The sequence below is a fragment of the Phalacrocorax aristotelis genome, chromosome 6 (genome assembly GCF_949628215.1).
Source record: "Phalacrocorax aristotelis chromosome 6, bGulAri2.1, whole genome shotgun sequence".
Taxonomy (NCBI): Eukaryota; Metazoa; Chordata; class Aves; order Suliformes; family Phalacrocoracidae; genus Phalacrocorax; species Phalacrocorax aristotelis.
Window position 1 is genome coordinate 32,283,242 of NC_134281.1, and position 11,912 is coordinate 32,295,153.

At 60.5% G+C, this 11,912-nt stretch overlaps 1 protein-coding gene across 1 annotated transcript; it reads left to right on the top strand.

Moving 5' to 3' along the window:
- The first annotated feature begins 899 nt into the window (after positions 1 to 899).
- QSOX1 (quiescin sulfhydryl oxidase 1) lies at positions 900 to 11,618 on the top strand. The gene is made up of 12 exons (XM_075096929.1): positions 900 to 1,197; positions 3,399 to 3,499; positions 4,843 to 4,891; positions 5,058 to 5,160; positions 5,951 to 6,041; positions 6,277 to 6,422; positions 6,869 to 7,003; positions 7,200 to 7,329; positions 9,255 to 9,377; positions 9,493 to 9,637; positions 9,770 to 9,949; positions 10,332 to 11,618. The coding sequence occupies exons 1-12, from the start codon at positions 939 to 941 to the stop codon at positions 11,054 to 11,056; spliced, it is 2,187 nt and encodes a 728-aa protein (XP_074953030.1). The 5' UTR covers positions 900 to 938; the 3' UTR covers positions 11,057 to 11,618.
- The last annotated feature ends 294 nt before the right edge of the window (positions 11,619 to 11,912 follow it).

Sequence of the window (11,912 nt, forward strand, 5' to 3'; positions counted from 1 at the left end):
GCCCTGTGGCTCCCCCAGAGCCCTGCCTTATGGTGGAGTCCCTTGCCGTCCCCTGCCACAGCAAGGCTTGGCTCTGGCAGGCTTGTTTTTCTAGCATGGCAAGTCTGCCTAAAATACCTAGGTGGGGCCCAGCAGGGCTAATGGCCTTCCTAGGGACTGAGCCAGCAACCAGCCTTCAACAGCAATGAGCACCCCGGGTGCCGGTGCCGGGGTGGGGGGGTGGGGGGTGGGTGGGGGTGCCTGGCCTCAGGGCGGGAGGGGGAGTGGAGGGCTGGATTTGAGGGCTGTGGCCACCCTGGTTCTGCCCCGAGGCACTGGGCAACGGGCACCTTCTGTCCAGGGAGCCAGTGATGTGGGGGTGTGTGTGAGCGATGGCGCGGCGGGGCTGGCGGGCTGTGTTTCTTTGGGTGGAGGAGCTGGATTTTGTGGCCTCATTGTGGCCTTCTGCCCATCTGCCTTTGGGTCAGATGCTGCTTTTGCACCTTAAAAAGGATTCAAGGAATTTGGGCATCCTTGTTGCGCATCCCTGGCAGCATTGGGGCAAGGACAGCTGGTGTCCCGTGGGATGGGGCTGCTGGCGGATGTCGGGGTGTCTGACCAGGGTGGTGCCCTCAGGGGTGACTGTAATGGCGGCACTGCGGGTTTTCGGCCTGAATCAGCCGATTTTGCCTTTTATCAGAACTTTATCATTTTTCGGCTATCTGACCCCTCGCGGGAGGGTAGCGCTGCCTGATGCGGGAGGGGGACGTCTGGGGCACCCCCGTGATGTGGGGGTGTCGGGGGGATGTGGGGGTACTGCGGCGTGCGCCGCTGCGCGCCCGACAGGGGGCGCCGCAATGCGGGCCATTTTAGCCCCGCCCCGTCCCCGCCCATCTGGGCGGGGCGATCGGGCGGCCGTAAAGGCGGCGGGCGGGCGGCGGCGGGCGGCCTGGCGGGCGATGTGGCGGCGGCGGCGGCGGGGCGGCGGCGGGGGGCGCGGGTGGCCGGCGGCCGTCCTGCTGCTGGCGTTGTCCTTGCCGGCGGCGCGGCCCCGCGGGCTGTACTCGGCCACTGATCCGTTGGAGCTGCTGGGGAGCGGGGCGGAGGGGCGGCTGCTGGGCTCCCCCAGCGCCTGGGCGGTTGAGTTCTTCGCCTCCTGGTGCGGGCACTGCGTCCACTTCGCGCCCACATGGCGGGCCCTGGCCCAGGATATCCGCGGTGAGTCCCCGGCCCGGCTGCCCACCCCTGCCCTGCGCCCTGCTTCCCCCCTTCCCGGCATCCCCGCCCGATCACCCCCAGCAGCGCCCCAAACCCTCCCTCTGCCTTTGCCCTCGTTTTCCTTCCTGCATCCCTATCTCTGTCTTTTCCCAGTAGCACCCTATTTAATCCCCTCTATCTCCGCCCCTGTGTTGTCATCAGCACCCTTAAATCGCCCTTACATCCTTCTCTATTCTCCTATCAGTACCCCTAAATCCTCCCTGTGCCTCTGCCCCCCCATCAGCGCTCCTAAATCCCTCCTGCATCCTTGTCCCACCATCCTCCTCTCCATTAGCACTCTTAAATCCTCCCTGCATCCTTGGTCCCATCAGCATCCCTGTGTTCCCTCTGCACCCTCCCCATCAACACCCCTCAATCCTCTCTGCCTTATCCTCCATCAGCACCCCTAAATCCGCCTGCCCCAGTCTCCCTGGAGCATCGGCCTAGTGGAAAGGCCCGGCTCCCTCCCATGATGCCCAGCACCCCCCGCCCCCGCCCCCAACGGCTAGGCCTGGCTTAGCAGCATCCCTGGAGCCCCTTTGGCTGGGAGAAGCTCAGGCTAGCCCGCCGCAGGCATGGGGGGGTCCCACTGACGGCCCCCAGATGCTCCCTTAGTCCTGCTCTTCCCCAGTGCCGGCAGGGAGAGACTGGCAAGGTGCTGGGGCTGGGTGCTGATCCCAGCTGGTTTGTTCCTGGCTTTGACCTTGGTGCCTCGCCTGGCTGGTGCCCAGCCTGGCTTGGGGACCCTCATGCCCCACTGATGGGCCCCTCATCCCGCCAGGGCTTGTCCTGCCTCCCCCAGCATCCCGGGTGTGCATGGCTTCTCCCTGTTATTGCACTAATTGATATAGCGTGGTCGCTGCCGGGTGAGTCAGGGTGCTGGCTGGGGCAAGCATCCCGTCCCTCCGAGGGGATGCCGTCAGCGCTCCCCAACGGGGCAGGATGTGAGGAATGGGGTGTGCGCCCGGGCCCTGCGGGGGAACGCTGGCTCTCCTGGCCCCTTTCCAATATAGGGCTCCCTCAGGGCTCCCTACTTCGGAAGCTGGACCACAGATGGGGTGCCCATGGAGGCAGGGTGAGAAAGCCACCCCGGTGCCACTCAGCATCATTGCTGCTGTTCCCACGGGTGGATTTTCACAGGAGTGGGCTGGACAGGGATGATGCAAATGCCGGGGTGACCTGTGGGCACCACATGCCGATGAGTCCAGGAACGTGCCTGGCTCCCTGCAGCAGGGCTTGGCGCTGGTCCTCCTGTGCCACTGCTGCCAGGGCAGTGGGAAGCGGCTCGTCTGCCCCATCATCTGCAACACAGGATGGTCCCAGGGGGTCCCCATCTCCTGCAGGCTCCTGCCTGGGGCAGTGCGGGCTGCATCTGTGTGCTGGCCCTGCGTCCCTCCCCATCCTGCTGAAAGAAGAGACTGAGCATTCTCCAGCTTGTGTCCTTTACACTAAAAGGAAGCCATTTCAGAGCTTTTTATCTCCATTTTGCTGCTGGCTTTCACAGCCCACCGCTTGATATGCCTCCATGCCCCCTTTTCTTCATCTCTGTTTACCCCAGGGACCTGCTGGTCTTCCCTGGGGAGGTGGTAGAGGAGAGTCACAGAGGGGGAGCGGATGCTCGGCACCTGGGCAGCCTCTGCCACAGTGCCCCGGCGACTGGTTTTGGGTTGTTCCCTTTCAGTTATCAAATGTGTCCTTGTTCTGGGGTGAGACAAGCTGGAGCCCATGTCCTTACTCTCCCCCAGCCACGGTTAACCACCCCTTCCCTTTTCCCAGCGGCGTCTTCCTGCTGGGGCAGAGGCTGGGCAGGCAGAACCAGACAGGCAGGCAGCCGCGGGCAGAGCTGCCTGCACTCCAACGCCAGCCAGCGAGGGCAGGGCATGCAAAGCCTGGTGCCGCCTCTCACAGCTTTCCACTTGCTCCTGCCATCCAAAAAGTAGGGCACCAAATACCAGCACGGTCCACGGCTTTAGGTATCTGGGGCATAGAAACCATCAGTTGGTCTCCTGCGAGGGGCGAGCTGTGAATTCGGGGCTGGGAGTAGCCATGCTGCCACCACAGCAGGAGATCCCTGCTGTCTCTGTAGCGGCTGTGGGGAGCGGGGCGGTTTTCAGGGCTGCAGAGGGGCTGAGCTGTGCTGACTGCATCCTCTGTCCACTCAGAGTGGAGGCCTGCAGTGATGCTGGCGGCCATCGACTGTGCCGACGAGGCCAACCAGCAAGTGTGCATCGATTTTGGGATAACTGGCTTCCCCACACTGAAGGTAAGGGCTGTGTGCGCTGGGCACTTGCCTGGTTTTACTGTGTTTTGCCATTTGGCCTGTCCCTCTCTTGCTTAATCAGATCAACAGTGCTATTGCACTAAAATATTCCCTTTGGGGCTCTTCAGGCTAAAGCCATTTCACCCTTCCCCAAAACATAGCTGTGGCCAGGCTGCACCCAGTGCAACTGCTGGGTGATGTAGCAACAAGGAGGGGGAAAACCAAAATGCTGTTTCATGGTGAAACGTAGAGGCCAGATCTCTCCTAGGACAGGGGAGAATCCAAAACCTGAGTTGGAAGGACCTGGGAAAGGCTGCTGGAGGGTAGAGCACGGTTGCAGGTGCAGGTTTTGGAGGAGGGCACAGGGGTGCTGCAGGAGGCCACACAGGTTTCTCCTGGGAGCCTCCTGTGGCAGCTGGCGAGGTGCCGTCCCTCCTCCTGGGCCGATGCCCGGCCCCTTAGCTGTGTCAATACACCATTTCACAGCATTTCCCACTGCAAACAGAGCCTCACTCCAACACAAGCATTAAAGCCAAAGTACTCCAGGTGCAGGCAGCGAAAGCCAGGGTCGCCTTGAGATGAAAAAGGGTGGGATAAGGATTTCATTAGCCAGGCCCTCAGTCCCGGCTTATAGGCTCAGCCCAAGGTGGGGTCAGATTTGGGGCTTTGCCAGGCAGGTTGGCTTGTGCCCCAACCCTGCCCTGGGGTCTCACTGAGCACCCACTGCCTGAGCACCTGCTGCTCGTGGGACATTGACCAAAACACCTCCTGGGGCAGGGAGGCATGCTGATGTGGCGGTGCCAGGAAGTCACTTGCCTTGCATCTCCTGTCCCTGCCAAACACCTTTTGCAAACAGCCCACACTCCCAGCCCAGCCTGCAAAGCAAACACCTGTCTGACGCAACCTGGTTTTGCTGCTCCGGCTGTACCGTGGGCACTGGAGCCACGGTGGGAGGCCAGGAGTGGAGAGAAAAAACCCTTCTCATGCTTTGTGAGAGCTCTGGAGCAGGGAGACAGCAGTTTGCAGGACCAGGAAGGTCCCGGCTGCCCACCTGGGACCCCTGGAGATGCCTGCCCTGCTGCCTACCAGCGCTCAGCCCTCATCTGGGCATGGCTCCCAGCCCAAGCCTGTGTCTCTCCCGTCTGGGGATGCCCCGCAAGACGGGGACGTGGCTGGGAGCTCCCTCTGCAGTGTCTGGTGTCAGTCAGCATCCTGTAACATCGTGGGGAAACTGAGGCAGAGCTGGTCCAGGGGGAGCCTCTGCCTGCTGGGCTGCACTGCCTCCCAGTCCCACTCCAAACACTCACTCCGGTTTCCCTTTGTGTATGTTTTTTTTCCCATATCAGTTCTTCAGAGCTTTCAGCAAGAAGGCAGAGGATGGGATAAGGATTACCAGTGAGTATTCAGAACCACAGGGGTTTTTTTACCCCTGCTGCCTGGCACCCCTCATGCATTGGGACCTCGGAGAGCCCAAGGGGGCAGCTCGGAGTGGCTCCCCTTGGTTCAGCCCATGGGACCAGCTTCCCCAGGACTCACCCCTTGGCATCCTGTTCCCCTGCAGATCCTAGTGCCACCATTGAGGACCTGCGCCATGCCATCATCACCAACCTTGAGCAGAGCCAGGATGCCTGGCCGCCCGCCTGTCCTCCGCTAGAGCCAGCGAGGTAGGGGCAGCATGATGGTGGGGTGGCTCTGGTGGCCTCCATCCTACAGAGGGCAGGTTTCTGGGCAAATCCTGAGCCAAAAATGAGCATGGAGCAGCTGCTGCATCACCTACGTCCCAGGAAGATGCAGATGACCTGGGTAGGCTCAAGCCATTTATGTGGCCCCAATGAGATGGGCCATGTTGTTGTATCTCCTGATGAATCTGCTCATGGGCCTTAATTAGAGGAAGCGGTGCCTGGCCTGGGAACGTGGCAGTGCAATGCCATGCTAAGTGAGGCTGCTGCTGTTAGCAGCTTTTTCCAGCCCCGAGAGAGGGTTTACTTGATTCGGTACAAATTTGCTGGGATCTGAGTTGCTTTGCCGTACGCAGGCAGTTGCCCCACTGTGCCAGGGAGAGCTTTTGGCTTTCCCAAAGTGATGGTTGAGCTGTACACATGCTTCAGGTCTCCAGTGCTTCTGTGTCCTAGCCAAAAAAACCACCAGCCCTGTTCAAGTTTGTTGCTGTTTTTCCCCTGGGCAAACATGCAGCTCTCTCTTGGCCTGGCCTGCCCTGCCTGTGCTTTGTTTTCTGTCTCTTTGGCTGACCCCAGTGGTTTTTCTCAAAGCCTGTGAACCAGAGCAGAAAATTGGGCTGGAAACTTCAGCGGGGAGTAATTGCCCACTTGGTGGGCTGAACCCACGCCAGTGTCCCCAGCCGGGGGGCGACAAGGGCCGAGCTCCTTTGGGGCAGGAGGGCAGATCGTCTGGCTGGTGCTGGGGCAACCGCTGCCATTCTCTTCTCTCTTGCAGTGCGGAGGAGGTTCGTAGCTTCTTCCAGAGGAACAAGGACCAGTACCTGGTGCTGATCTTCGAGAAGAGTGACTCCTTTGTGGGCAGAGAGGTGGGTACAGTTGTATTTATCCCTCGTTTCTCTTGAAGCCCATGTCCCTGGTGCCAGATAATTTCTGGGTGCCTTTGGCAGGGAAGTTCTCTCCCAGCAGCCTCACTGGTTGGCTTGCACATCGCTTTGCAGGCGTGAAGTGCTTTACAGGGTGCTAAACAGCCCTGCTGCATCCCTGGTGGGGCTGGGGGTCCTGTCACCCCCCTGCCTGACCCTGGGGCCACTGGGCTTGCAGGTGGCACTGGACATGCTGCAGTATGAGAATGTGGCAGTGAGGAGGGTGCTGAGCAGCGAGGAAGAGCTCGTGAAGAAGTTTGGTGTCACCACCTTCCCCTCTGGCTACCTGCTCCTCCGCAATGGCTCTTTCTCCCGCCTGCCTGTGTGAGTGTGGGACACTGCAGGGTGGGTCTGGGGACCCCGGCAGGGTGCCAGGCTTGTGCCCCATCAGCTCTCATTTCTAATTGTGGGATAGCTCATTAGGAAGGAGACAGTGGCTGGGTCAGGCAGGCTGCTGGGGGGCACTGAACAAAGCTGCCAGCTCTGCCTGGGTCTGGCAAAAGGGAAGGCAGCTTGTGACCGAGCCATCCCTCTGCCACATCTGCCTGGAAGTAGCATGGCGTGGCTGCCTGTGGCTCAGCTTTGCTCCAGGCTGCATGCCAGGATACCCACTGCTGGGGCAGGTGGAGAGTACAGACCACCCCGTGCTCGTTCCCCAGGTCCAAATTGCCCATCTCGCTAAGCCTTTGATCTCCTTTGCTTTCTCTGTGGGGCCAAGGGGCTGTTTGGGAAGGAAGAGGGTCTTGCTCACAGCTTCTCCTTCCTTGCAGGCACATGGAGGCACGCTCCTTCTACACCTACTACCTGCGCATGCTCTCGGGTGTCACCCGTGGCTCCTACAAGCTGAACACAACCGTTAGCACTTCCAATGAGACCAACGCGTCCCAGCCGAAGCATGCTGACCGGTCAGACCTCCCCCGCTTCATCATTCTGGGGGCTGTGGGAGGCCAGGGCTGGTGCAGGGAGGAGGTACCATGGCCATGGGTGGGCAACAGGCCGGGACTGTGCCTTTCCCCTGGGAAAAACCCCAAATTGTGGCTGGGTCCCTGGGGGTGCAGATTAATGGGCTGATAGACCATCGTGTTGCGCTGCCCTCCCCAGCTCCAAGGTGTACACAGCTGACCTGGAGTCCACACTGCACTACTCGCTGCGGGTGGAGGCTGCTCGCCCTGCTGTGCTGTCGGGAGCCCAGCTGGCCGCCTTCAAGTGCTACGTGGCTGTACTGGTGAAGGTGAGGAACTTTTGGCGTTGACAGAGGAACCATCCGTGCCTCCCCATAGCTATTTATAAGGTGAAATGCAAATGCAGGATGCAGACCGTGTCCAGCGCTCGATGCGAGCCCTGCATCCCAGTGCTTGGCACGGCACAGGGCTGTCCCTGTTCCCACAGTGCTCCAAACCCAGCCCAGAGTCCCAACGGGAGCAGGTGCCGGAGATTTTCAGATGAGACCTGGGGGGTGCAGGTATCAGTGGGCAGGGCAGGCTCAGTGCTTGCAGGTGGTGGTGTGTTGGTAGTAGGTCTTTTCAGAAGAGATGATCAGAGGGGTTTGTAACTCTGATCGCCTGACTTGGATGCTTGGCTCGGGTAGCTAAGCTCTGTGGGCTCCTTTTGATCATCCAGGAAAGGGACTCCTGCTCTGAGTCAGGCTCTGGAAGAGCCTAATTTAAAGGCTCCTTTTTTTTCCCCTCTCTGTTGGGCTTGGTGGAATTGAAGTGTGTAGGAGCTTTGAGCCAGCAGAAGCAGAGCAGTTTAATTTCCTGGTGCGATGGAGCGCTGCGTTTGACTGAGGTTTCCACTGCTGGGGTTGCAGGAGCCCTGTCCCCATCTCCGTCCCTGTCTCAGCCTGGGCTCCTTGTCAGACCTTCTCCCGGCCATGCCTGCCCTCTTTGCTCCCTGCTTCATCACCCAGGGTCTCATGCTCAGTTTGGACCTTGCGTAGCCCTCTCTGATGTGCGAGACACCCCCTGCTCCCACCTCTGCCTGCTGTCCCCCAGCAAAGAGCTCTGAATGTGAACCACTGGTGCAACAAATCTTAAGTCCTCAGCTTAGAGCTTCATGTGGCTCTTCCTCTGCTTGCCCCCAGCTATCGCTCTCAAGATTGGTTAACAAGAACCACAGGGTTAGGGAAATAAATCCCCTATTGCACCAGTTCCCTGGCCAAGGGTATGAACTTGGCAGAGTGATGGGGAGCAGCAGTGGTTTTGTTTGATCAGCTTTTAATTCTTCCTGCAAACCTTCCCCTCACTGGCCGAGGACAAGCCGTAGCACCGGACCCGGCAAGGAGGTGAAGCTGCATCCCTGCTGTGGGCAGGAGGCAGTGGGGCGATGGGTGGTGGGTGCCAGCGCTTCCCCAAGGATGCTGAGCCAGCGCTGCCATTGCTGCACTCATCCACGGGACGGAGCAGTGTCCCCAGGATTGCTGTCAGCCCAGCAGGGCTCAGGCTGGGGGAGCTCAGCCAGCAGGTCCCGACCTTAACTGTTGCATTCCCAAGAGATATTTAGGCAAGGATAGGGAAAAAAAAACTAAAATGGAAAGAAGCAGTGCCTGGAAAGCAGGGAGTTGTGCGGCAAAGCCTCCTGCTAAAGGAGCTGAGGGGACACACACCTCTGTTTTACAGCAGAAATGTCAGGCTGCAGATGAATTCCCCTGTGAATTTGGGGCTTTCTCTGTGATTCCCCACAGGCCAGGCAGAACAGCTCAGACTTAGAGAAATGCTCCTTCCTTTCACTTCCTTGTCACTTTTCCTGTGCATTGCTGGTCTCATCCTCCCTGTGGATCCACCCCTCTGTCTGTCTGTCCATCAGTGGTACATGCTGGCAGGCTGCCCGCTCTCCCCAGAGCACCTGTGGTTTTAAAGTGCTGCTGCTAATCAGCTTTGCACTGACTTATGGTCAGAGTGGCTTTTTGCCTCCCTCAGACGGGGCTATGGTTCGGAGCCTGAACACACACGCGGGTGCCTCACCACTGTGCGGGGGACACGCCACAGCGCCCAGCCCCCTGGGGCCGGGCACCAAAACCTTGCTGGGACCGTGCTGCCGTAGGGGATGCTGATGCTGCCCAGTGTCCATCCCGGTGAGCTGGGGGTGCTGGTGGGCTGCCCTGCTGCTCCTGGGAGGGGGTGTCTCGGTTTCCTCACCCCTATCTCCCCCTTGCAGTACTTCCCCGGGCGCCCCTGTGTGCAGACCTACCTGCAGTCCCTGGACAGCTGGCTGAGGAACTGGACAGAGCCTGAGCTGCCCCGCAGTGTCTTGAAGGAGGCTGTGAAGAACAACAGAGATGTAAGGCACCCACAGGGATCCCGGGCCCTGCTTTCCTCTCCTCACCCCTGCCCCTTTCTCCACCCCCCCAGCATTATCTGCCAGCTCCATCATGTTGTGTCCATCTGTCCTTCAGGCCTCCCACCCTGCTGTGCTCCCCACCAATGTGACCTGGGTGGGCTGCCAGGGCAGCGAACCCCACTTCCGTGGCTACCCCTGCGGGCTCTGGACTGTCTTCCACCTGCTGACCGTCCAGGCTGTCCAGGGTGGCCCTGACAAAGGTATCGGCATCCCCAGGTGGGCTCGGGGAGGGGTGTCTGGGTGGGCTGCTACCTTGGCCATGGGACTGTGGTGGTGGCACTGTGGGGTCTGGACTCACCCTCCCGTCCACACCTATCCTCTACCCCTCCCAGAGCTGCCACTGGAGGTGCTGAACACCATGCGCTGCTACGTCCGGCACTTCTTCGGCTGCCAGGAGTGCGCCCAACACTTCGAGGCCATGGCGGCTGAGTCCATGGACCAGGTGGCAGGCCGGGAGGAGGCTGTCCTCTGGCTCTGGTCCCACCACAACGAAGTCAACGCTCGCCTGGCGGGTAAGGGGCTATGGGGAGGGGAGCCAGGGAGGCTTCCCAAGAGAAAAGGGGAGGTGAGCTGGAGGAGCATCCCTCCTCCTGGATGGAGCTGGCCAAAAGGTGCAGCAGTAGACACATCCCATTGTCATCGTCCCCCATCACAGGGACAGCAGCTGGTCACACACCATCACATTGCCCTGGAGATGCATTTGGGTCTTACGTGCTCCCTGCAGGGAGCTTCCCAAAGCTACTGTGTACCCTCGGAGGACCCCTTCTCCTGAGATGGCTCCTCCAAATGTCCCCATCCCCAGCTGCTGGATGCTCCAGCTTGTTTATACCGCTACAGGGGGAGAGCTGCATCATGTGTCCCCTCTAACCCCCTTGCTGGCTCTGGTCCCTGCAGGAAGTGACACGGAGGATCCCAAGTTCCCCAAGCTGCAGTGGCCTCCACCGGACATGTGCCCCCAGTGCCACAAGGAGGAGCAGGGGGTGCACGCTTGGGATGAGCCGGCTGTGCTCACCTTCCTCAAGGCGCACTTCTCCCCGGACAACATCTACACGGACTATGCCGAGGCCAACCCCATCCCTGTGGCTGGGGAGGGGATGGGCATCAGGCTGGGCACTGAGGGCCCACGAGACAAGAGGGAGAAGGAGGAGGAAGAGGAGGAAAAGGAGATGGAGAGCGAGACGAAAGCTCCAGGGCGACCAGGCTCCCCTGAGCTGCGGCGCCCCAGCATTGTGCGGATGAACCCCAAGCTGCGGGAGGTGGGTGAGGACATCGTGGACCTGGACTCCTTCAGCGAGCAGCACTTCAAGAGCCAGGCACTGCGAGCGGCGGCCAGCCGGCGCCGGCGGCTCAGCAAGCGGGACACCATTGCCCTGCCCCGGGATGTGGTGGGCCGGGAGCACCAGCGGGTTCCCGGTGTCCTAGTCCGGGAGGAGGAGGCTGGGGAGGGCATGCGGAAGAGCCCCTGGCTGCGGGTGCTCGGCTTGGGCTTCTCCCGCCTGGACATCAGCCTCTGTGTTGCCCTTTACTTCCTCTCTTCCATGTGCCTCCTGGGCATGTACACCTTCTTCCGCCTCCGCACCCGTGCCCGGAAAGGCCGTCCTGGCTTCCCTGTGGCCTGAGAGCGGTTGCGGGGGGTCAGGGGTTTCCCCCAGGGTGGGTGGGCTGCTGAGCTGGGGCACCCCCAGGACGGCATTTTGTCCCCCAGCAGGAAGGAGTTTGGTGCCTCACCCCCAGGAGCCCTCACAGCAGTCGCCTCACCTGGGGTGAGGGGTGGAAGGCTCTTTTTGGGGGGAAGGTGGTGTCAGAGCATCCCCCTCTCAGGTTGCTGTGCCACGTTTTCGGGTGCGTGGGAGCTGGGCCGACAACAGCAGTTCGTGTCTCGGCACCCAGCTGCCCTCAGGAGCTCCCTGGCACTGGGCGGGTTTCAAACTGGGAAGCCCAGTCCCATGCTGGGGCGCAGCCCTTTGGGGTCAAACCACTAGTGGGGCCAGGAAGGTGGGGGTTTAGCCCCCCAAAAAAGTGGGTGCTACTGGGCAGGGGGTGGCAGTCGTGTTCAGCTGCATTTTGTGTGTGTCCCCCTTTGAGATGTGGAGTGGGTCCCCCTGCCTTTCCTTGCCCCTCCCCGCACTGTTGCTCACTCTCTGCTTGTCTTAGTGGAATAAATTATTTTTGCCGACGCCAGCCCTGTTGTGTCGGCTGGTCCCTGTCGCATGGGTGCTCCAGGGCAACACCTCCCCTCCCTGCAGTCACCCCACTGCCAGCTGTCCCCACTCTAGCCTCCCCAGTCATCACAGGAAGAGCACTGCCTTGGTTTAAATCCTTTAAATGTTTTTAATTGTTATTGTACATTTTCTCCTGCTTTTTGCTTCTGGGTGTGCTCCTGGCCAGCTCTGCCCTGTGCACCCAGCGCGTCCCCATGGTTGGGGTGGCTCATGGTTTGTGCTCAAGTGGGGTGATAGGGAGGGAGCCTGGAGG

Coding starts and splice junctions, on each gene's coding strand:
- QSOX1 (XM_075096929.1), top strand. CDS start 939: ATGTGGCGGCGGCGGCGGCGGGGCGGCGGCGGGGGGCGCGGGTGGCCG. Junction 4,892..5,057: donor GGATGGGATAAGGATTACCA/GTGAGTATTCAG, acceptor GTTCCCCTGCAG/ATCCTAGTGCCACCATTGAG. Junction 9,378..9,492: donor CTGTGAAGAACAACAGAGAT/GTAAGGCACCCA, acceptor TCTGTCCTTCAG/GCCTCCCACCCTGCTGTGCT.